The sequence below is a fragment of the Castor canadensis genome, chromosome 3 (assembly GCF_047511655.1).
Source record: "Castor canadensis chromosome 3, mCasCan1.hap1v2, whole genome shotgun sequence".
NCBI lineage: Eukaryota > Metazoa > Chordata > Mammalia > Rodentia > Castoridae > Castor > Castor canadensis.
The window spans coordinates 188,222,491-188,246,826 of NC_133388.1; the positions used below are offsets into that span (position 1 = coordinate 188,222,491).

General features: G+C 41.4%; 1 protein-coding gene across 3 annotated transcripts in view; it reads right to left on the reverse strand.

Annotated features, from left to right (window-relative positions):
* The window catches only part of Adcy8 (adenylate cyclase 8), a 220,362-nt gene that overhangs the window by 126,840 nt on the left and 69,186 nt on the right, over positions 1 to 24,336 (reverse strand). For all 3 annotated transcript variants that reach the window (XM_074069234.1, XM_020154145.2, XM_074069233.1), the window contains exons 3-4: positions 8,401 to 8,531; positions 4,116 to 4,227 (exon numbers count right to left, since the gene is read on the reverse strand). In XM_074069234.1, coding sequence (XP_073925335.1) covers positions 4,116 to 4,227; positions 8,401 to 8,531 — 243 coding nt within the window. The remainder of the gene's footprint in view (positions 1 to 4,115; positions 4,228 to 8,400; positions 8,532 to 24,336) is intronic.

Consider the following 24,336-nt stretch of genomic DNA (forward strand, 5'->3'; position numbering starts at 1 on the left):
GGGCACTATCAAGGGCCAAAAATACTCTAAGCTGAGCAGCTGAACCACAAGGACACTAGAGAATTCAACCTAAGAAGAACTTTAATAGAAGACGTTGAAGCCATCCTTGCAGTATAACAAGGCAGGCAGTGAATAATTGATACTGTGTAACCCACTGACATGTGAGGTAGGCTTTCTGTGATCTCTTTGTAATGAAAATCTATAGCAAAGTGTCAACATAGAACAGCCAGGAAGCATTACAGAACCACAGATTTTTGGTGTTAAAAGACACCAAAAAATGCAATTCCAATCCCCTTTATACAAAAGAGGAGCCTATTGTTCAGACGATTAAGTGACTTGCGCCTGAGGTCTAGAACACAAATAGTTAAAGGAGGTTTTCTCATCAAAAAGTGAATAGAAGAATAGTTTTCACTGGTAGATGCTTTCGAAATTTTACGAAGGATGGTCCCTTGTAATATCAGGAATGGAGGCACCTGAGCTGAGGTAGGGTTAGGGGTAGGGGGCTGACTGGGAATCACTGAGAAGAAATATGTAGTATGTACTTATTTGAGCCAGCCTGTGCTGAGACATTTGACATATATTGTTTAATTTATCCTTCATTACAATTCTGCCAGGAGGGGACTCAGACACAAATCTGCCCACAGTACATTTAAGTAAAGTCCATACTTGATTCCACCCTTCAGGCTGTCCTGCATGAGCAGCAACACCTCTTGCCTTGTCCCCTGTCCCCTCACATGCCTGTGGCATAGCTTAGTGGTTAGCATCAAGCATCTGTCCTCAGTTGGCCTGAGTTTGAGTCACAAATGCACCACCTAAAAATGGTTCTGGATAGATTATTTTACTTCTTTCAGCCTCACTCACTCATTCTGTAAAAGGGGAACAAAATAGAGACTATCTTGTAGGTTTGTTGTGGAGAACAAAGTGGGGTAATCCAGGGAACATATTCAGACACAAGGAAAAACAGTTAGCACTGTGGTTTATGAATGTTTAATGTTTTTTTTTTTAGTGGTATTGGGGTTTGAACTCAGGGCCTTGTGCTTGCTAGTTAGTCACTCTACCACAGGAGCCAAGCCTTTTTTGCTTTAGGTATTTTTTCAATAGAGTATCATGCTTTATATGCTCCATCACAGCCTGGACTGTGATCTTCCCATATTAGCTTTCTGCATAGCTTGGAGGAGAGGTACAGATCATCATGTCCAGGTTTTTTTATTGATTGAGATGTGGTCTCCCTAACTTTTTGCCTAGGCTGGCCTGGATGCATGATCCTCCCAATCTCAGTCTCCTGAGTAGTTAGGATTGCAGATACAAGCAACTGTGTCCATATTAATATTTTTATCAATATCAATAATAAGTTCATGCCATCATATGTCATGGCCTTATTTGATGTTCACGTTTTAAAAAGAATTTTTTTATGAGACTCATCCCCCAGATGATAGACTAAGGGTTTTTGCACCCATTGATATTTGGCTGGCTGTGTATCCAGGTTTCACTTCTTCTCTTCTGCTGTGTATGAGATCACCAAGGTGAAAAGACCAGTCTGCAAAGTTCTTATTCCTTAAAATGCTGCATCCTGCCCTCCATGATTTGTTCTTCTTTTCCTCTTCAAGCTTATTTATCACCAAAGTCTCTAGTTCTTTTTATGATCTAGCACTTTGAGCTTCTTGTAGCTCTCCAAACAAGTGGAGAGTTTTCACACTTCCCTGATCTTGCCCCATGCCTCAGTCTAGGAGACACTTGTCTAATCTGATGCCAGTAAGGCTTTGGCTGTTCCTCCAGTCTGGGCTGCAAATGGCTTCTTTTCTGAGTGCTGCTAGATCACTGCCCTCCCCCCCAAATCTTGATGACATCTTCCTTTGTCCATTGGAAAGTCTGTATTTATTATTGCTTGTGCCATGTTGTCGCAATTACTATAGACTTATCATTTTCTTTTGCCAGATTTTGCTTTCTGAAGGAAGGAACCAGTTTTCTCTTTTCAACGTCTTGTATGGTGCTCATTGCATAGTAAATATTCAATAAATATTGGTTTAATAACTTGTATTAAATTTTACTTTGCTACCTTTTCTCTGGGTCAGTGGGGCTTGCTGAGCCACTAGAAATTGAGCTTGATAACATCTTCTAGTTCTCACTAAGGAGATATTTTTGTTCATATTTTCTCAAAAATACAAAAATATGCAGGGCCATAATAGGAAACTGAACAACTATGTGTGACTGGCACCATCCATCACTGATGCAATGATAAAAGGAAATGACATGCACATTTCCCTCAAATTCCCAATTCCAGGTAAACCAACCTTCTTATTAAATGGACCCCTTAATGTCTACCTCCTTCCTCTTCCTGTCAGTCTTCTGTCTGATAGTTGTCCAGTAGCTATGATTTGTAGTTCAGATTCTTTGGCAGGTCCCTGTCTGCCTTTTGTTTCATCACCACTTCCCAGTTTGAACTTTGCCCTCTAGCAATTTCCTCTGGTTTCTCTACATACACAGAATCACATCATTATTCCTGTTTTTCCACTGCATAAAATAGCCTCCTATGGTTTCTTCGTCTTAGTAATTAGTGTACACATTTTCCCTCTTAAAAAATGCATGCAGTCATGTAACCACCAAAATAATCAAGATACAAAGTAGCTATGACACTCTCCAAGTCACCCTATGTCATGCTCCTCAGCTAGCCACCCCAGCATTCCTTGCAACTACTTATCTATTTTCTTTTTGTGTAATCTTGTCTTTTATAGGATGTCTTATAAATGGAGTAACAAATATCTACTTTTTGTATCTCGCATCTGTCACTTGGCACATTGCCTTTGAGGTCAAGGGTGTTGCATGTAACAGTGGGGCATCCTTTTTATTGTTCAACAGTATTCCACTGTATTCATTTATTTCATTTTTCAAGAATCAGCTTGAGTCACTTTCTCCAGCAAGTCTTCTCTGATCCAAGGGCTATGTGGTGCTTCTTTGTTTCCATAGCATCCAAAGTTTGCCTTCGTCATAAAACTCAGCACCCTGTTCCCTGTCTAACCGTGACCACACTTAAGTTTAGGGAAGGAGGAAATGTGTTTTCCTCATTCTCATATTCCCAACATACAAAACTATTCACATCACTTACTAAGTACTCAGCTGCAAGTATGAATGGATCTCCTTTGGTTTGAAACAGCCATAAAATTGGACATTTTGATACTCTAAAAATGAACTCCTACTTGATGTACTCTTAGTTCTCAGTACAGACTGTGAAATCGGCACTATTCTATACACCTTACAAAGCAGGAATTCAGGTCATTCCTGTTTGAACTCAAAGCCCATTCTCTTTTTGCTATACTGGGGCTTGAACTAGGAGCCTACATATCGAGCCTCTCCACCAGCCCTTTTTTGTGAAGGGTTTTTTCAAGATAGGGTCTCATGAACCATTTCCCCAGGCTGGCTTCCAACTGTGATCCTCTTGGTCTCTGCCTCCTGAGTAGATAGGATTACAGGTGTGAGCCACCAGCACCCCGCTTCCCAAAGCCTATTCTAAAATACAGTATGACAGTATTAATCCTCTGTAGTTTGACAGCTTCAAGACAACAAATTTGTGTTTGGATAGCAAATGTCCATCTCTTGTCATCTGTTTTCTGGCTTATCCCTGATCAAGCCATCTGAAAAGTGAAGGCACTATCTTGTTGGCTAAAAACAAAGCTCTCAAGTTAGGTCGGATTATGCAGTGGTGGCATGGTCCAGCAGATTACTGCTTCTTGAGAGTGAATGGCTGGGGTTGGCTAAGAAGCTGCAGGCAGCCATCACTGTGTATATGAGCTCTGAGCCTGCACCTGGACAACACCTGGCCACATGCAGGGGAAGTAATGATGAAGGAGCAGAAACCAGTTCAAAACGACTGGGTTGGCTGTCACTTAACCAGCTGTCTCTCAATTGGGAAAATTAATCTGACAACCACCCCCCACCCACCCAAAACTGGTAAATCACCATCAATCCCCAGAATGTAAGAGGGCCAGGGGTCTGTGCCCAAGGACAGGATGTAGAACAATAATGACATTGGTGATGAAGGCTGAATCCTTTTCCTCCCCTATTCCATATTTAGTTCCTCACTTCTGCAAAAGACTAGGAGGGAATTAAATTCGACTCACATGGGCCAGTCGATCAAATCTGGCAAAGAGCTCGTTGAGCATCCTGACCAGCTCCTGAGCAGACAAGGTCGTAGAGAGGTTGGTAAATCCTTTAACATCTGCAAAAAGAATACTAAACAACAGAGAAGGGGGTGGGGTGGAGAAAGCATATCAATATTTTAATCCATTCTAGAAGATACATTAACTCCATCCAAATAAATTAATTGTGTCTGTGGTCTGAGATTTAATGTCTCTGGCATGGATGTCAGGACAAATGTCTCAGTGTTCAACAAATATCTTGGCAGACAGAGTCCACCAAGACATCAGAAAGGACAAAGGGACAACTGAAAGCCCACCTTCCCATGCAGGGCTATGGAGTATAGGAAATACAAACCACTCTAAAGGGAACTGGTCAATTCATTGTGAAAGCAAAATGAAACTATGAATTATGTGTATGTTTCCACAATGAACAGCAATGCAGATGCCGTGAACACAGAGTAAAGCAGACTTGGGTATTGGGAAGGAACACAGAAGCTCATCATTTGAAGCCAAATGACATGCACACTACCCGAAATGGCAGTTGACTGGAGTTACGCTTTCTCAAAAGTGATGAGACCAGGTGGCAAGGCTGGGAGTCCTCAGGCAGAATGACCACTTAAAACGCTCACATTTCCTAAGAATCACAGTGGGGCGAGATCATATTCTATGCATATATCTTGGTATAAGGGAAGGGGCAGTCTTTCAAATGCCTGTAAAAGCTGGACATTGCAAACTGTCTGTTTACCCCATGAAACTGACATCATTCTCTCTATTCTGGTGGCACATGGCAAAATTGCGATTACCAGAAAGCATTGTGCTGCTACACTCATCTTGCCACACTTTCCTAGGAATCTCTAAAAGAAGGATGGGATCCCAAATAGGATACTGTATTTTATCATTGCTCATGTTTCATTCTCTCTGGGACTTGAAAGGTGTATTCTACTCGCCTGTGTATGCTGTGCCCTAGTGTTGCTTTGTTTATTGCTGCTACTTCTTAAAATCTTACTTCTTCTTCATGATATCACTCATATATTATGACTGTGCCTTTATGGGGACTTCCCCAGACATAGCCAGTCACCCCCACCTCTAGGATTCTGTGCACACAGCCTGTGCCTCCTTCTGTCAACAGCACAGTCACAGGGGACTCAGTGTGCTTCATCTATTAGCTGAAGAATAGGGCAAAAGTCATCTCTAGGTCCCACTTCCCCAACACACAGTTGGCTTGAATCCAAGTAACAGAAATATTCAGAATTAAGTCCTCCTTCTTCAAAAGGTGGAAGGTTATGGCCTCTCCTGGGGATTGTGACAAATGTAGAATCTCAAGTCCCTTACCAGAATCACATTATCAACATCTGCTGTAGCAAAAGCCCCAGGTGCCAGGTGAACACATTAAAGACTGAGAAACACCAGTGTACGTCACAGCTTCCCATTAAAGTTTTGGTGACTTAAAGATGAGAGGCAGGGCCCAGTGCCCCGGTGTCATTCCATTGCTCATTCTGCTTCCCTCGGGTGCTAGGCTCAAGGTCATCCATCAGGTCTCTAGACTCTTGGCATAAACTTGTATCCTTCCAAGAGCAATAAATCACAGGCAATGAATTGTACAGGAGATAGTTTTTAGGAAAGGGCCATCAAACACACACACACACACACACACACACACACACACACACAATGGAGAAGAAAGAATGGATGCTGCAGGTTGCTATGAAGAGGATGTCAACTGGAAATAATTCCAAAAATGCTTCCAACACTGCAGCAGGATGGCTTTGGGGGCTGGGGAAGGGGCTGGTCTGGTTTTGTTCTCAAATACAGGCTAAGAACTGCCCTCCCCCACTTTCCTTGTCTCTGGTCCTGTTTTAGCACCACCAGCCTTACTGCGGGCAGAAGAGGCCTCTCTGCTCCTGGTTAACTTTGTCTTCCTAACACAGGGAGCCTCTGGCTGCACACATCTCACCACAGCTGCGCTCAGCCAAGATGGAGATGTCAGGAGGTTAGGGGGCCTGGGCAGGTTTCTGTCCCCTAGAAACATCACCCAGGAAGCTAAGAATGTAGGTCAGGAAGCTGTGTGTTAATTTAGAGTACTGTGAACTTGTGTAAAAGAGTCTGCAGCAGAAGATGGTTATGATAAGTGGGTGGTGTTGGAGGGGGGGAAAAGGTCACCTAAACTGTTCTAGACTAAAGGGAGCACAAAAAAATGACTAGTGTAGAAAACAAGCCAGAAATGCTCCTTACCGAACTTGAGACTCTCGAGTTGCAATGGTGTGGGTGTTTTGATGGTATGCGATGGTGTGGGTGTTGTGACAGTGTGGATTTGCAGGCTTGTTTATTTTTGCTTTTAAAGGAAGTTACTTTTCTTTCCTCTTTCTCCATGTGACATGTACTTTCATATGTCACATCTATCTATCTCTATCTCTGTCTATATTGCTATACATACATGTAAACATGCACACACATACATATGCATATATATTTGTGTAATTCTCATCCATTTATATATTATGGATGATGCATTTACTTATTTATTTTCTTCTTAAACATCCATCCAATTTCTGCTGTCTCTGGATTTCCCTTGATAGTCAAGCCACTTGACCATCAGGGAAGGAACATGGAAGACTGACTATGATGGGTGCTTATCTGCCTTCTCTCCAGCAGATTCCTATTTCCTTACCCCTACCTCCCTGACCCAAGTTTCCTTCTTTTTATGATCAATGAGTATTCTCTGCCTAGAACTTCATGATAGAACTCCATCCTGTGTTGATAAATAGGTACTACTGTTTTGGAATTGGTATTCTCTGTGGAACCCATTCCTATCTGGGTGCATCTCTTACTAGAGTTACTTTTTGCAAAGGTCTGCTTGACAGACTCAAGCATCCACATGGGTGATGCTACCATGCCTGCTAAAGGGTTGTGTCAGAATCATGCTGTTTGCTGGACATTGTGCTGAAATGTGTGCCCCTGAGTGAAAGATACAAAACACCTAGAGAGTCAGAGTTCTTCTCCCCTACCAAACTTGGGAAAAAAGAATGCATACTTGCCATTTTCACAGCTGATCAATGTGGGGATATTTACCCAATGTTTGGGAAATTTCACCCTTATGATATTTGAGAAGTTCAATTCTGTTGCAAAGAAGCAGGAGCAGAGAGTGGTTGTAAGGCAAAGGCAGCAATATGTGGCTTCCGCAGGTGGTGACACCCTGTGTCAGCGGCCAGAGTTAGGCAAGATAAGCAATGGGCCATTCAGACATGGTAGCAGTGGTGTCCTAACTGGCCTGGTGCTAGGGTGTGATTTTGGCTATGTGTCTGGATCTGGAACCTTGCTTCATTTCAGCCCTTTTCCCCAGCCTGCTTCTCTGCCCTTCCCTAGTTGTTCTGTGAACTGCCACATAGCTTTTCAGTACATTTCCTTTAAATCAGTCAGGGTTGCATTCTTTTGTTTGCAATGGGAAAGCAGGTCAGAAATAATCTACAGTATGTCTGATGCTCCATGAGAAGCTTAAGCCTGTGTTTTACGTATATGTTGTCTCATATAATCTATGTAGAATCCTGAAAGTTGGCTGTTAAAACACCCATTTTACAGAAAAGGATTTAATTGAAATTCAGGTAAGATAATTGTCCAAGATCATACCCAAGGAAGATATAACATTATAAACTTAACTCTGGTCATCCTCACTATAGAGTGCATTCTTTGATTCTTAGTATATGCCTTATAGAGTGTGTGCTGGGCAAAAAGAGTCACTGATGGACAGATGGACTGATAGATGGATATGTGTATGGACTGGTGGATGGGTGAACAGATAGCTGAATGGATGATAGATGGCAGGGTAGATGGATAATAGGTGGATGAATGGTTGGCCAAAAGTATGCTTGAAAAGGAAAAGCAGTTGTGGTCCTTTTTTGTATTTTTTAAAAGATGCATGTATGGACTATAAGGAGGAGATCTATGTGACTATACCTGAAGCCTCTAGATTGCATTTTGGGACTATTATTCCAATCATAGTCATTGCCTTTTCCATGGAAAATATAACAAACCTGCTGTTGGGGAGCCAACAAATATATCAAGCAAATATGATCAAATTCTCTGCCCGTCTTCTCTAGACTCAATTTGGAAATGTAGAACTCTGTGATGAATAGTCATTAGTTAATGAATTAATCAACCAAGTGAAAAGAGCACTGACATTCAGGCAGTGAGCAGTCACAGCAGTGCAATGGGAGTGGTCAGGCATGTGTGAGTTATGTGGAAGCCAGGGCATGAGGGGTGTGTATCTTACCTGACATTCTCATAGCGATGGATGTAGATCCGATGGAACTGATGCTGCAGATGCTCGTCCTCCACATTAGTCATGTCATTGATCATTTCCAGAACAACAAAGCGGGGAAGAACAGACAGCACAAGTCTCTCCTGGAAGAAGCAAGAAGCAGAGCAGACTTGTTACACTGGCCAATTAACCTGTAATGGGAAGGTGGAGTGTGCAGAAGTCATGGGACTCTTTGATGAGCATCTTGAGGAATTGCTAGTTTCAGGCCATCTGTGAACATGAGAAGTATCTACTGAGCACTTATTTGCCAGCAGTGGGCTACATGTTGGGTATACAATGGTAAATTAAATGGGTGTGGTTCATACCATTGCAAACCTTTCATTTTAGTATGAAAAACAGACATTAAATACCATACACCCAGATATGCTCACACACAATGACAGCATGGTAAGTGGCATGCAAGGACAAAGCAGAATGAAAGAGTGCAACGGTTGATGACATGACTCAAAACATGGATTACAAATAACCTTTCTTTGGAACTGATGTTTAAACTGAGACCTGAAGATTTGTAATGAGCCAGATCTGAGTAGGGCAAAGAGAAATATATGGAAGGGAAACAGCAAGTGCAAATATTCTGAGGCAGAAAAGAGCAATGATGTGACTATAAGGTAGTGATCAAGGGGTGTGGTAGCAGATGAGGAAGGAGCTGGAGGTGGATCTTGCAGCATAGGATGTTTGCCTTTAATTCCAATTATGACTGGAAGTCACTAAGTGGTACCAAGCAGAGGGTGATATAAAATGATATAAAATGCAGTTTAGAGAATGAATTGTGGGGCTATGTCCATAGGTTGGGAGGCTCCTGTGTTGGTCCTGGTGAGAGGAATGCTGTTGAGAAGATCCATAAGACTGGTATCCAACAAAGATGGCAGTAGGGAAAGAGGGACACTGTGATGGCTGGGTTCTGAGTGTGGTTGATGGGGAAAGTATGATATGCATATGGAACCAGGGAACATAGAAGAGAGCCCCAATTCAAGTGGTACTAACTTTTTATCAAAGGTGAGAAGAAGTAAGACACATGTATCCTGGATGTGGGAACATAACACTTGATAAGACAATATTATTAGAAAGTAACTGGTTACCTAGAAAGACAAACTAAATCCTTGAAAGTCCCATGTTGTGGAAATCAGGCAAGAGTCTGCCTTCTGACACATGGTTTTCTATAGTATTGAGCTGAATTTAAGACAGGTGCATTCTAATCACCACAGTCTCTCCTGTGTATGTATAGATCTTAACATTCTTACCATTCATTGTCTCACATAACTCTGAAAATAAGCATGCAGAAATAATTTTCATTTAATGGGCAGATTGAGCCTGAAAGGGATCAAATGACCTGCACAACCTGAACAGTCAGCTTATTTATCCTGTTATTCCTTGCTGAGATTCTTGCTGGATGGGAAAACCCTGGATTCTGAGTCTGGTGGAAGTATTTGGATCCCATCCCCATCACTGATAGAAATGCAGTATTGTGTGATCAACATCATCTCCCTGTGTCTTATTTCCCTAAATTGGTAAGCAGCAATAATACCATCTACTTTGTAGGGTTGGTGTGGGAATTCAACGCAATGAAATGTGCCAGGCACCTGGACTCATTCCCTCTCCCTCCTCTCTCCTTTACGTAATCTTTCCTCTCATGCAAAGGGATTTATTAATGAAGTGCCCACAGAGTGTCATATAATGACTCTTTTCCTCTCTTGAAAGGTGTCCCATTGAGGGACTGAGAGGAGTGCCTTTTGCACATGCTCTGTCACAGTCAGTAGTGCTATTTGTCCACTTCCTAGGAACTTGTGACCCTGTGCACACTGTTGCTGCAAGGGAGTGGGTCAAATCACAGCTACGAGGGCACTGATGCTCTGTGAGTGGATGTTTGATTGAGAAACTGTCTGCAGCACTTGGGACAGCCTGGGCAAGGGAAGTGATGGAACTGAAGTACAAAGTTCATGGAAACCTGGGATCCTGCAGTCAGTTTATAAAAGCATTTAATTGTGAATTATGCTTTTACTAGTCTTGCATTAGGGATGATGTCTAGGACCGAGAGTGGCAGAAGGAGAGAAGGGTTTATGTTAGGAGAATGGTACAGAGCATGGAAAAGTGATGATGCCACATATAAAATGATTCAGAGGTAGGGAAGGGACAGAAACTAAAGAAAGGCACAGGAAAGGCACTCATTCCCACTCACGGTTAAGAAGACATTCCTCCCTGAAATCCAAACCCATCAACATGTTTATGGGGCTCTGCCATGGGTCCTGTAATCTGGCCATCTATCAGAGTGGCAGGAAACTTTTACAGTTGTCCTGGCTCCTCCCTCACCTACTATATTGGAGTCCAGGGGAAGGGTCAGGCAGGCACAGTGTTTAAAGCTCTGACGGTGTTTGGGTCATCCAGATAGGACTGGGATCTACTAGCCTACTCTGAGTCAAGCAGTGTTAGACACATGGCGATACGCAGAATTTACTGTAGTTAGTTTGTAGAAACTTGTATTTACAGACGAGACCAAAAATATGACATTAGTAAACTGATCAGGTTGTAAATAGCAGAGGATTGAAACCTCACTCTAAATAGTGGTCTTTCTGTTATAGTAGCTCCACTTCCTACAAGCTGTATTCTCATCTATTCTCACCTGATCCACAAGGCTCTTTAAAAGAATAAAGGGAGGAGGGTGAGTAGATCAAGTACTTCATATGTATTCATGAAAATAGAATGATGAGCCCTGTTAAAATGCTTTAAAAAGCAGTGGGAGGGGGTTAAGAAAGAGTAATAGAGGGGGTGTGCATTTGGTCAAAGTACATTGTATGCATGTTTGGAAATATTACAATGAAACCCCTCTGTATAATTGATATATGTTAATAAAAAAGAAAAAACCCTCATAATTAAGTCAGCAGGTGGGATATCTGGTGATAAGAGCTAACAGTAAACAATGAGGCCCTAGGGAAAGAAAAGGCTCCATTTACTTAGGAAGGTGGGGGACAAATTCCTCAAAGAGGATTCCAGAAAAAACGGATAGGTTTTGAAGATTTTTCATTATTATGGTTATTTATTCATATATTTTTCATTATTATATTCATTCATTCATTTAACAAATATTCATTGATAATATCCTACAGCCATCTCAGTTCTAAGCAGAGGAGAAACACAGGGAATAGGACAGGCAAGATCCTAGAGGGAGGTTTTATATATGGAGCTTGAGAGGGTCTGTGGATGGCATACTTGTCTGTGTGTCCTTACTAGCTACCTTTATGTGGCTCTGACAGCACCTGCTGTGGGCCAGGCACTCAGGTTGGGAGCTTCATACATAATCTCTTATACTAGTCACCATAACTATACGGCAGGGATATCTCATTGTGAATTAACAAATGAGAGGTAAAGAAACTTCCCAAGGTCACACGGTGAGGAAAGGCCAGTGTCTATGCCACAGACTGTTGGGGCAGAGAAAAATCTGCTTCTGAAAAAATCCTTTAAAGCCTAAGTCTCTGAAGTGGAAAATTTAATTACCAGTGAAATTAAAGGAGTGTGAGTTGCTTGTAGTTGGACAGAGCATACATGTGGTGCTCAATGTTTAGCTAACTGAACACATAATGAAAATAAAAAAATCAAGTACATCATATAGTTAAAGTGAATCAGTGAAAATAGGCAAGTGATGCCCAGAAATTTTACCAACATATATTCTGAAAATTAACAGCAATTTTTAGGGAGAAATTAAGGAATTTAACAGCTGCAAAGATGTGCTTGTGATGCGTTTCTTCTTATGGAACTTGAGATACATGGACTTTACCTTGTATCCCTTGATGTGAAGAAATGTCCCAGAAGCAGGTTATTAAAAGTGATTTGTCCTTGGCTAACAATATAAATGGTGCACGTTGTCTACATGGAAAAAGATCCAGAATACACTGCTGAGAATAACATGCATGCCCCTGATCTTGTGCTAGTGCAGACTGTGTGCCTAGTTTCCTGTCTCGAAGGTGTTGGCTAGGATGTTAACCAATGTCTTGGGTTAGTTCATTTCCTGACATCTTAGCCTTTTTCTTAATATGGTTCTGTACTTTCAATCTTTTTTTCCCCAAACTAATAAAATGATCTTGTAGTTATTAAAAAAATAAAAGCAACTCATCTGAAGTTAAATCCTTAGAATCAGACAGTTATATCTTTGGATGAGACACTGAAGCTCTGCCATGCTCCCTGGCTAACCTTGTCTTCTCCACATGCTGCAGGACCCTGAAAGGCTGGACAATTTCATCCAGTCTGTGTCCTCTACCTCCAGCAGATCACAGAGTACCTGTGTTGACTTGAACTCTTGTCACTACATTGCATGCCACTCTTCTTTCTAGCTGGAATGTATTTTTTTCCTTGTTAGCACATGGAGCCCTGATCTTCAAATTTTAGGGTAAATCTCATCTCCTTGGTGAATGGGATTAGTCATTCCTCCAATGTCACATCCCTCTGTGTGGATTTTTCTCACAGCATTTACCATACCACATGGTGCTAGTCTGTGTGCCAGTTGGTAAACTGAGCTCTTTGAGTTGATTTGTTAATATCCATGTCCCAAGTAGAATGCCTTGCATAGAAAGATTTCAACAAATATACAAATAATAAATGAGCAAACAACCCAGTGTAAATATTAAAAAAATGGAATAAATTAAGCAGGCCTGTAAAGAGCCACTCCCCTCAGACAATTATACACTCATAGCCTAGAGAGTTTGAATCTCATCAAATACCAAGCCAACACTGAGATGGTTGCTAGAAGCAGCTCAAGGGGTGGCACAGAAGCTTCTTCCATTTTGCTGGAGCATTGGCCACAGTTGTTTCCAGGGTGGAATCTGGATGGCTTAGCCTGAAAACTAATCTTAGAGCTGATGCTATGCAGGAGGTCTGAATCCTTTTGTTGGGTTGTAACATGCAGGTATGATATGCTTTAGGGAGGGAGTAACAGCATTTCATGGGAGCCCCATGTCATTCCACTAAGCCCACAGAAATGTGCAAACAGATCTGTTTTTTTCCTAAATGATGATTTACAACCATGTGGGTGGTGAAAACAGCCACTTCAAGAGATTAAAAATACAGTATATAAATAATCCTGGCTAATTGAAAAAATAAAAACTAATAAATGCAGCTCACTGTTTTGAGGTCTTTATGCTAAGCTCATCTTCTCAGAGAGGCCTGCCCTTATGTCCATGTCGAAATGACCACATACTCCTAGCCTCCACTTCATGTGCTCCTTCATGTTTAATTTATTTCTTCCTTGGCACACATCCTTATTTTAGTTTTCTATCGATTTCATTTATTTGTCTTTTTTAAAAATCCATCTTTCCCACTTGGATTTGAGCTCCATGCAGGTGTATATGGAGCCTCTTCTGTTCAGTACAACTATCCACTACCAAAACAGTTGCCTGGCACATATTAAGCCTCCAATATTCATCTGTTATATGGTTTCCATGATGAAGGACTTTACTCATTTGACTCCTGTCTTTCTAACTCATTGTTTCACAAGAAATAATTATAAAGCAAGAGTACATAATACTGTAGAGTCAAAAAATAAAGCTTATTATATTACTGGTTATTAAAATGCTGAACTAAATATATATTGATATGTTGTTCTCTCTTTGAATAGATCTTTGTAAGATTTTATTGATGGCTTCCTTTTTTCTGCCTCTGATTTAGTAATTACAAAGTTGATCTGTTACCAACAGAAATTTTCATGATGGTTTTTTTCTTTAAAAGTAAAGTGAGTGAGTATAGATGTACCATTGATATATTCTTCATTTAACCTTATTCCTTATTTAAAATTTATCCTTGATAAAAAAAATTGAAAGAAAATAAAGTATTGAAAGTATTGAAAGAAAATAAAGTACCTATAAATCTGTAATTCATAATTTCTGTTACAGTATTTAGTGCCAAGCACTGCAGAGTGAGTCAGAGTACAGTGAAAGCTAAGGCAGAACATGGTGCCTGCAGATCTGGTGGGGAGGTAGATATAAATCAAATAATTGCAGAAATAACTATACAGGTACATCCATAACCATGAAGAGTTGAGTCCACAATGGGGGGATTAATTTAGATAAGCAGCTAATTAACTGAAGTGTGCAGGTATTCATGTGTGCATGAGAGTGTATTTATGTGTGTGCTGGAGGCTTTGGAATACCATTCTAAGATGAGAAAACGGAATGTGCCAGATCCAACTGAAAAAGAAGGTATAGTATGTTTGATAGCCCAAAAGCAGGGCCATTGCTAGAGTTCAGCACTGTGAAATGGAGTACAATGAGGTGAGGAGATGAAAAGACATGCTGGTTCTTGTTGGGTCTTTTTTTTTTTTTCATTATTTGACATGTGATTTATTTCATACAGATTGAGCCACTGAAGTTCAGAGTCACTGTATATATGTAGCTAGTTAATCTTGTTGGGTCTTTATCTGTAGAGCAGTGAGAAGCAGCTAAATTGTTTTGTTTTAAAATCAGAGATATGATCAGATTTGATATTTTTGTACCATTCCAACTGAAGCATGGAGAAAGACAGAGTTAATGAAATGGGTTAAGTCTAGGGAGAAGGCAGAATGGAAGCAATTAAATACTTAATATAATTATCCAGTTGAGAGATGAGAATGGTTTAGACTGAGTTCACAGCAGTGGGATGGAGAAACACGGGTATCTGGAAGAGATGTTTGGGAGGCTTGGATGAATGAGACTGTAGAAAAGGCAAGGGGGTACCAAGTGGGACTCCCAGATTTCTGGATTTGTCCAGGATGTGCTTTTATCTAACCAAATGGACTTCCCAGAAGCAAGTGTTAAGCTTTCCTCTGGAGTGGGGAATGAAAATGATTGCTACAGATGTGTTGTTTACTTTCCCTAGATTTGTCAGTGTATGTATGAGCAACTAACAGGAACATTGACTGCAGCTCAGCCTTTTAAAACTGAATGGCAGGCATTTCAGGTCCAATGGAATTAACAAAACAAAACCTATTTATGAGTCATCCTTGGGCTATTGTCCAAGCAGATCAAGGTTCTTGCTTGATCTTCTGCCTCCTGCTTGTCTAACTTGAGGCTGTGTAAAGAGGGGAGGTTTCTACAACTGCTTACACACAGGCAGGAATGACACAACCAGAAAGAGCCTGGCAGTGGTGGGCAGGATGATCACCTTGTCTGGGAAAGGGAAGCTGGGTGTGAATGGTCAATGCCAGTACCAGAAGACACAACAATAAGAAATTGACTGAATGCCAACACATAGTTTAAGCAGGGGACAGGTAAGATCCTATCTGTGAGCAACCTGGGACTGGGAGCTGGCCCAGTGGTGAGTAAGTGGGAGCCAGGGCATGTTAGTGTTCAGTCCTATGTGACTGTATGGCTAGAACACTTTATGGCTGTCAGTCATGAGCCTATGGGCAAGCTGATAGTTCCTAGTTCTAATCATACCACTGCCCAAATTTGAACCCTGTTGTTCTTAGGAGAAATGCAAAACCCCTTATAATACCTGGTGGTCACTGTTTGAGACTCCAGTCACTTCTTACCCCACTCTCCTTCCCTCTCATTCTTGGTTAATAGCACAAGGAGGGTCTTTCCTTTCTGTGACATTGACATTCTTGACTGTGGGACTTCACAAGTCTTACCCCAATCCTTTGTCATTTAATGTCCCTTCCTTCAGAAGACCTGAGTACTATTGCTCTGCAACACAGAACCTTCTACTCCTGTACTTCTCCTTTTGCCATGCTCATTACAAATGCTTGGTTGTCTGTTTTCCTAAGGAGGCTATAAATGTTTTGAAGACAGTGAATCAGTTTCATTCACTACAGGACCCTCTGCGAGTGCAGTACCTGAAATTAGTAGGTGCTAAATAAATAAGCATCTCCTGGCAAATGTCTGAACATTACATCTGTAAGTGTTCTGGGAAGCAGAGACTGGGTCTACCTCATGACTGCATCCTCCACAGTAGCCAGCACTGTTCCTGGCATAGAATGTTCAATAATTACTTGTTAAGTTGCATTTTTAAATGGCAACACTCATTCAGTCCTAAAGGGTCATGCCATCCATGGAGATTTCAAAACTAAAAATTTCTCAGAAAAATTCTCCAGCACCCAGGCTTGCCAAGCTATAGCCATTTTTACTACTGGCAACTGTCCCAGGTCCTCTCTGTGTAAAGCATTTTGTGCAAGACGAAGAGAGTTTGCCTGGAGTCTGCTTATAAAAATCCATTCTCAACACTTGTTTCTCTTGGATTTGTTCACTGCTTGAGAAACATCATTCAGCTTCCCTTAAAACACAATCTGAAAGAAAATAGGGAAGTTTGCCCTTTATTACAATTCCAAGCTCTTGGTGAGGCCCAATATGTATATTTTTTCTGGCTATGAAGATCAGAAGCACAAGAATCTCTCCTGGAGCCAGACGGTAGCCCCGGGTGGCCTTTAAGTGCACATTCTGCATATCTTTTCCTCCCTGGGTTTTTCCATTTGCATGAAAAGAGACCCAGGGCTGATTCAAAGTCCATGAGCAGCTCCTGTCTGGATCCCTACTCATCTCATATAAAATCCTCTATTCATGCCACCAAAATGATTTCATGGCATCAATGGTACAGTATGACCCCTAAGGAAGTCAAGGTGAAAACTGTGAGGGATTCAGGACTTTTATTTCATGCAAATGTTTATAGCTGAAGAGAAAGGGAGCAGGGCATCTCTGTGATGCTTGCAGTAAACTGTGGACAGGGTCCAGGTCCTGGGGGAGAAGTTTGTTCTGGGATTAGAGGCAGTGTCTTATTTTCACTGATGGCACACAGTACAGCACACCTCATGCTTCACTGCCTAATTGAAACCTCACACTCATTATCATTGCTATTTTCTTCCCATTTTGCATATGAAGATGCTGAGATTCAAAGAGTTTGAATCAGGCAATCTAAAACCATGTTGGGTGTGGTGGCTCATGCCTACAATCCTAACTACTTCGGGGTACAGGCAGACATTGGGAGGCAGAGATCAGTAGGATGATGGTTTGAGGATAGTGTGGGCATAATGATAGCGAGATCCCCATCTGAACCAATAAAAGCTGTGCATCATGGGAAATGTGAATAGGAGGGTCCCACGGTCATTGCCTGCCTGGCATAAACATGATACCTTATTAGAAAAATATCCAAAGCAAAATGGGCTGAGGCATGGCTCAAATGGTAGAGTGCTTGCCTAGGTTGGGTGAGGCCCTGAGTTCAAACCTCAGGACTGTCTAAATAAATAAATAAACAAGCAAAAATTAAAGCTTTTGGTAAATGCATACCCAAGATCTAAACCCATGTTCCTTTTCTCTCTGAAATGTGGATCATAATTCACCCACTTGTTTATTTAACAAGTCTGTAGACAGCATCAGAAAACAAAACAACTCTTTTGAGGAACTAATACTCTAAAGGTAATCAACAGACCAGGAAGAACTGGTGGCTGCTTTGGCTGAATGGTCCATGACAGCAAGGTGGCCTTGGACCTCAGCAGCCAGCCTGTGCAAAGCTGGAAAGGGGCTTCAGGCACGGGACAACAGCAAGTACTAAGGCAATGGTGTACTGCCTCCCATCAAAATCATTCATTCATTCATTCAACAAATTTTTATTGAGACGCAAGATAGTGTGTTAGATACTATAAATGGAGTGGCAAATGGGGTGGAAAGGACCCTGGGCTTCACAGGGGACATCCAGGTTTAGTCCTAGAGAAGACAGTTGGTGGTTGAGATATCAGAGAGGTCCCACAAAGGTGGCTGGCTGTAGCTTGATAAGCACTGTGACAATACATCAATACTAGACCCTCTCTAGAAATGTGGGCAGACAACCCAGGGATGGACGGCAGGCTGCTCTGTCTGGCAATTGAGGTACAACAGGAAGGAAAGAAGCTGGGACTCTACACAGTTTATCATCCAGTCTCAGGGCTAGACAGAGACCATGTGGTCAGGAAGATCTACAGAGATCTGGGTATTTAGTCTCAGGAAGAAGCATTTCTCATCACTAGAATAGGGCTCCTCATGCCAACATTTTAGACTGTGCAGTTATTCAGGTGAGTCAAGCATTGCTTTGATCTTTCTAGGAGACTTTTCCAATTGGTCTGGTGAAGGAACACCATCTCCAGGATGCTCCTCTTGAATCTTTCTATTCCAGAAACACCCACTTCCTTGTGCTTCAGTGAAACCCACACCAATCTCAGAACAAGCTCCTTTACTATCTCAGTGTGAGTGAGATACACTCTCTTCTGGTTGAGCAGTTCTATCTAAACTGACTTACTGGATTAATCCAGTCTCTCTCACATGTCAGCTGAGCAGGGCACCGCAGGGTGACTGCTCTCCGGCTGAGAGGAAGCTCTCTAAATATCTATAGCTTGGAGTCCATTTACAGCTCTAGGCTAACCAGGAGCCACAGAGCATGTTAGGGTACTTCCTTGATTTTATTAAATATAAATATGTAAGAAAAGAGAGAGATTGTTTGTAGGAAAGTGGAGGGGGATGGACTGGGTGCAGAGGGGTAGAGAGAAGTCCAAGAAAGTGAGAGAAAGGCAGGATAGGAATATTCATGATAAAATAGTCAATGGCATGTTTGTGGAGGGGGCAGATGAATAAAAGATAAATCCCAGAATCACATGGGCAGCCAGTATCCAGCTCTAAGCAGAGGGAGGCAGAGGCGGTGGTGAGTGACTTACAGGATGGTTGAGGACAGCAGTCATGTGCCTGGCCTGGGGTGAGGTTCTGAGTTTGAACTTTAAACCATCCCTTCCCAGCTCTAACTTGGGACACCCACTTTCCTCTCTGCACCCCAGTTTTCCTACCTGCAAATGTGGGGCAATAATAACAGCTTCTATTTTGTAGAGTTGGTATGGAGTTAAGTGAGTTAGTATTTGTGAAAGAATAAGGTAGTGTCTAGCACATTTAACCACAGCCCAAATGTTTGTTAAATTCATTAGCAAGCAATCTGTATTTCAAGCATTGTTTTAGAACTCTAATTGCATATCAGCGCTAAAGCTATTTATTGAGTTTTAGAGGAGGGACATTACACAGGAATGCATCGTGGAAAGGCAATTGTGCCGCACAGTCAAAAACCTTCAGTGGTATTTTTTGATAATTAAAACAAGCCTAAAGGTTTTTCCTGACAGAAATTTTTGACTTTAGCATTCATGTTTTAAAGGATTTTTATGGAATTTTCCAGGCACGACTGTTTCTAAAAGCTAAGGGTAAGAAGCAGTTGATCAGCTCCTGAAAGCATGTTCTCAGTGCCCTTCAGACAGACTCAGGAGGGGCTGAATGACTCTATAACATTCCTCTACTTGTTGGTGTCTAAGCCCAGGGGAAGCAAAGCCATAACAAGACTGATGAGTTTTGGAGATGGACAACCTGGAGCTGAATCCTGGGTTCCTTTGTGTCTATGATAATTTATAATACTTTTGAGCCTCAGTTCCTTCATCTACAGAATGAGAATCATGACCTCTGCCACCCAGGATTGTTGTTTAGAATAAACAAAATTGTTCCCTGTACAGATACTGGTACACAGTAGGTGCTTCCTAAATAGCAGTAGCTTTCAGATGTGTTTTCATTCATCCCTGCAACCAGCTCAGCTCATAGGCCTGCATTATACTGTAGTCGATATTTCATGAAATGAAGTGGAATGAAAGGGGGAGGCACAAAATTTAAGTTTCTAGAATTTTCTTCTTTTTATCTTTTTAAGGAATAGAGAGTTTCTCAGGTTGCTTCATTAGCAGTACCCTGATACATGAAACTGAAAAACATGGGGACAAGGTTCTTTCAATTGTTTAATTGTTTGATCATTGCTAGATGCCTGCTGTAAATCAAAAGACCTCACTTATTCAGCAATTATAGGGCAGAGCAAGGCCACACCTTCAAACTACAAGTCAATCCTGTAATTTAGTTATGTGACCTTAGGCAGGTTATTTAACCTCTGAGCCTCTTTCCCCTCATCTATGAGTTGATAACAGTAGCTTCCTTCTGGGATAATTGTCAGAATGTGGTGAGATATGTTTTTGTAACATGCTTAGTAGTAAGCATACCCTGGAATTGTAGCAGAGAGGAGGAAGTAGGGAGTAGACAGTACAGGTGGGAGCAATAAGGGGGTAGAGCTTGTCAGCAAAGAATTTAAAATAATAAGTAAAAGGGCTGGAAGTTGTTCTTTCTTTAATTGTCACCATTCATTCATGTTTTAAACATGCCAGTGAAAAAATATTCCTCTTCTCTCCCTAGATGACTGCTGGATGGAAGATTCAGCATTGTGCACCCTCCCTTGCCCTTTACCTGCTTCAATCACTAGGACTTCTCAAGAGGAATTCACAACATGACTACGTGTGACTATGCCCTCAGTCTTATCTGACCCAACACTTAGTACACTAGTGGCAGCCTTAGTTCAGGTCCTGGTGTAATATAGTAGCAACTCTAACATGAAATAAAGAGAAGGAACTTTTTTTCTTCTTTTTTGGGTAATAAACCAAAGGAAATGACACTGCGCTGTGCTGAAAGGAAATTAGTCAACATGAGGAATATAAAGAGCCCAGAACACATTAGGCTTGGAATCCACTTCTAAGCAGTTCCTCTGGGGAAAAGCTTTCTTTTAAGCACTTCCTAAGGCTTGAAGACTTCCAGGTCTCTGTAGAGAGTGCTCAAAGGTCTTTTTAGACAAGTTCTGCCACTTTTCTCAGACTCAGAAAACACTCCAAGGCGTAAGCTGTCAAGACCCAGGTTGGTAGTTAGCTGTGTGTGTCAGCTCTTGAGAGTACATTTTTCAGGATGCTCCTGTGTTTTTGGATAAGATTGACATTTGAATTGGTGGACTTGGGGCAAAGCAGGTTGCTCTTCATAATGTGGGCTACCCTCATCTAATCAGTTTGAGATCTGAATCGAGCAAAGACTGCCTCAAACAGAAAGGCATTTTACAGTAGGTAGCCTTTGGATTCAAACTGCAGCTTTGGCTCTTCCCTGGATATCCAGTCCAAAGATCTTTGGCCATTAACGGAGGATTTTGAACTTGCCAGCCTATATAATCACATGAGGAAATTACTTAAATTACCTTTCTAGGTAAATTTTGTTACCTACCTCTGACAAACACACACACACACACACACACACACACGTCCACAACCCATCAGTTTGTTTCTATATGGAAGTTGGACTAGTACCCTCGGATGGTTATTGTCATCAGCACTGTTGTTACTGCAATTAGAGCCTCAGGCCTTGTGCCATGTGCAGACCCATGTTACCTTTATTAGAACTTCCCCTGTGCACGGCCACAGCAACATGCTGAATATGGGTTGTAACCTGGGTTACACTACTTGGGGCTGCCACAGCCCCCAGAAGCCACCTCTCGCTATGTGTGGCATTTTTAGTAATGCTGGTGGAAATATTGATATTTTTATGCATGTAGTGATGTGGACAAGGGAAATCACTGCTACTTAACATCTGCACCACTTCTGCCAACAAGAAACCAATAAGGAAACTGAGGCTCAACATGTTTTGGGATTCGTTCCAAGCACACACACAAGAGAATGATAATATGGGATTATAATAGAGTCATTCTCTCTTTGTTTTAGAATCCCCAAATCTGTAGAAGGCAGGAGTGAGATTTCCCCTGAGATCTCTGGATTCTGTGATTCTGTGTCTTTTCCTCTTAATTTTGGACCCAAATATATTTATTTGAATTATGTGCATCAAATACAATTATAGGGTCCTTATATCAATGACATTCTTGTATGTTTCAGACTACTCCCTTGCTCAACTACTCATATCCTTTTAAGGTGTTCTTCTTAAATCCCTGCAGCCTTCCATGACTAGCTCAGATGCTTTCACTTGAGAAGATAGTATCTTGTTTTCCCCAGTGGAATTTACCAACTCTTGTGGGAGGCCACTGGAAGGCTAAAATGCAGAAGTGTTTCTTCTTTGTTTCCTTTCTAGGCTGCTCTTACTTCTGGTTGGAGAGTGGCTGATAGGACGGAAAGAGTGGGAACATTCGATGAGAAATGGCAGAGGCTTAGAGTATGATGGTAGTGGAGAAAGGTAGATGGATTTTAGATCTATTTTGGATTTTGCATAACAGATTGGATATGAGGGATGAAAGAAAGAAAAGCATTCTGGATAATTTATGAGGAGTCTTGGCACATAAAATGTATTCTGTAACATCTAGCTATTGATGTTACTTGCTGACTGTGTAGCTGTGCTAAGAAGTAAAACTGTCATTTAGTCATTGCATATTGGTAATAAACTCCTGGTTACATAGTTAGTATCTCCTTGTATTTGGTGCTCTTGTTAATCTATTATCTAGAAGTAAAAACATTGCTCCCGGCACTGCTGAGAGGCATCCTTTGACAACAAGGTTAAGTGTGGATTAAACAGATGCTGGATATGTTATTGAGACACACAGAGAGTACCACATAATCTATGTACTACTATAGAAGTCACAGCCCTGCCTTTGCAATTTCTCTATGATTACAATTTTAAAGGATTTCTCTATGATTTCAATTTTAAAGGAGCTTACTACAATTTTCATTTATACATCAAATATTTTTTTCAAGCCTTTCTTCAAAACAATGCAATTTACTAAAGAAAAGTTTGCTGCCTTTAGTTCCAGGCAAATAAGTATGGACATCTGAGATAATAAATGGAGTGATGGATGGAAGGCCAAGGGCAGTCTAAGCCTAACTAAGGATGTTGGATCCCAGTCATGGAAGTCTTTCTGGAAGAGGTGCTACTGGAACCGATAGAGGGTGGCTAAGCAGGCATTACCTGGATGACTAAGAGGGAAAAAATTGTATGAGAGGAGCAATGTGCCAGAGATGATATATGTATGCATGGAGGTTGGGGTAGCCAGATGTAGAATTAGGCAGGGGCCAGATCACAGAGCTATTTGGGTCCTAAGCTGTGTGTGGAATATTAATTTCATCCTGAAAGTTGTGGGAAGACACTGAAGAATCTTTTACCTATATGGAAGTATAATTTATGTGCAGAAAAGTATAAGTATCCAATTAGTTTATAGTTCTATGAATTTACAAACTAAACACACTCTCCTCGATAACTCAGGCCTAAAAGTAGAACATTTTGGCAGCCCAGAAGCACCTTGTGCCCTCATTGGGTAACTACTTCTGTAAAGAGGAAGGAATGTGCTATTTTACCAAAAAAGCAGATACCTAAAGAGAACAGAAACCATATTGACAAAACTCTCACCAACAGTACTCCTATTGAACACTTACTATGCCTCTAGCTCTGTACATAAATCACTCATTTAGTCCTCTCAACAACTGATGAAGCAAATATGGTTGCGGCCGTTGTTTCACAGATGTGGAAACTGAGGCACAGAGAGGTTAGGTAACTGTCCCAAGACAGAGTGAGTTAGTGGCAGCACCTGGATGTGGCCCCAAGTGTCTTCATCTGTTTGTGAATTCTAAGCATTAGCCTCTGTATTATTGAGTCTGATTTACAGGTCGTTCTTTTCTTGGGTGCAATGGATCACCTGGGGCTGTCCTGATCTTTCCCATGACTTCAGAATTTATTGTGCAGTGCCATTGACTACTCATTCATGCATCTGATAAACTATTATTTGGCAGATGTGCAGCAAGGATGGAGTTTGTTGCGAGCACTGTGCTCTGCTCTGGAGAGAGAGTAGATAAACTTCACCCTGCCTTCACTGTGCCTTGCAGTCTAATGCTGAGCGAAGGACAATGACTGCAAAAGGTACTAAAGGAATTATGATACAAATCAGCACAGGCTGCCATATGCTTCTTCCTTATTCCAAAGAGATACAAAGATAGTAGATGTAAAAACTGAAATGCCTTTGGGGAGTCAGGATTCCTAGCAGCACAGATAGATTAATTTTTGTGTATTTGTTTTTGTAGGTCCTCATGTTCCTTAACTTCTCAGCAGCCACCAACTGCTCACCACAACTCCTCTAGCATACACTCTC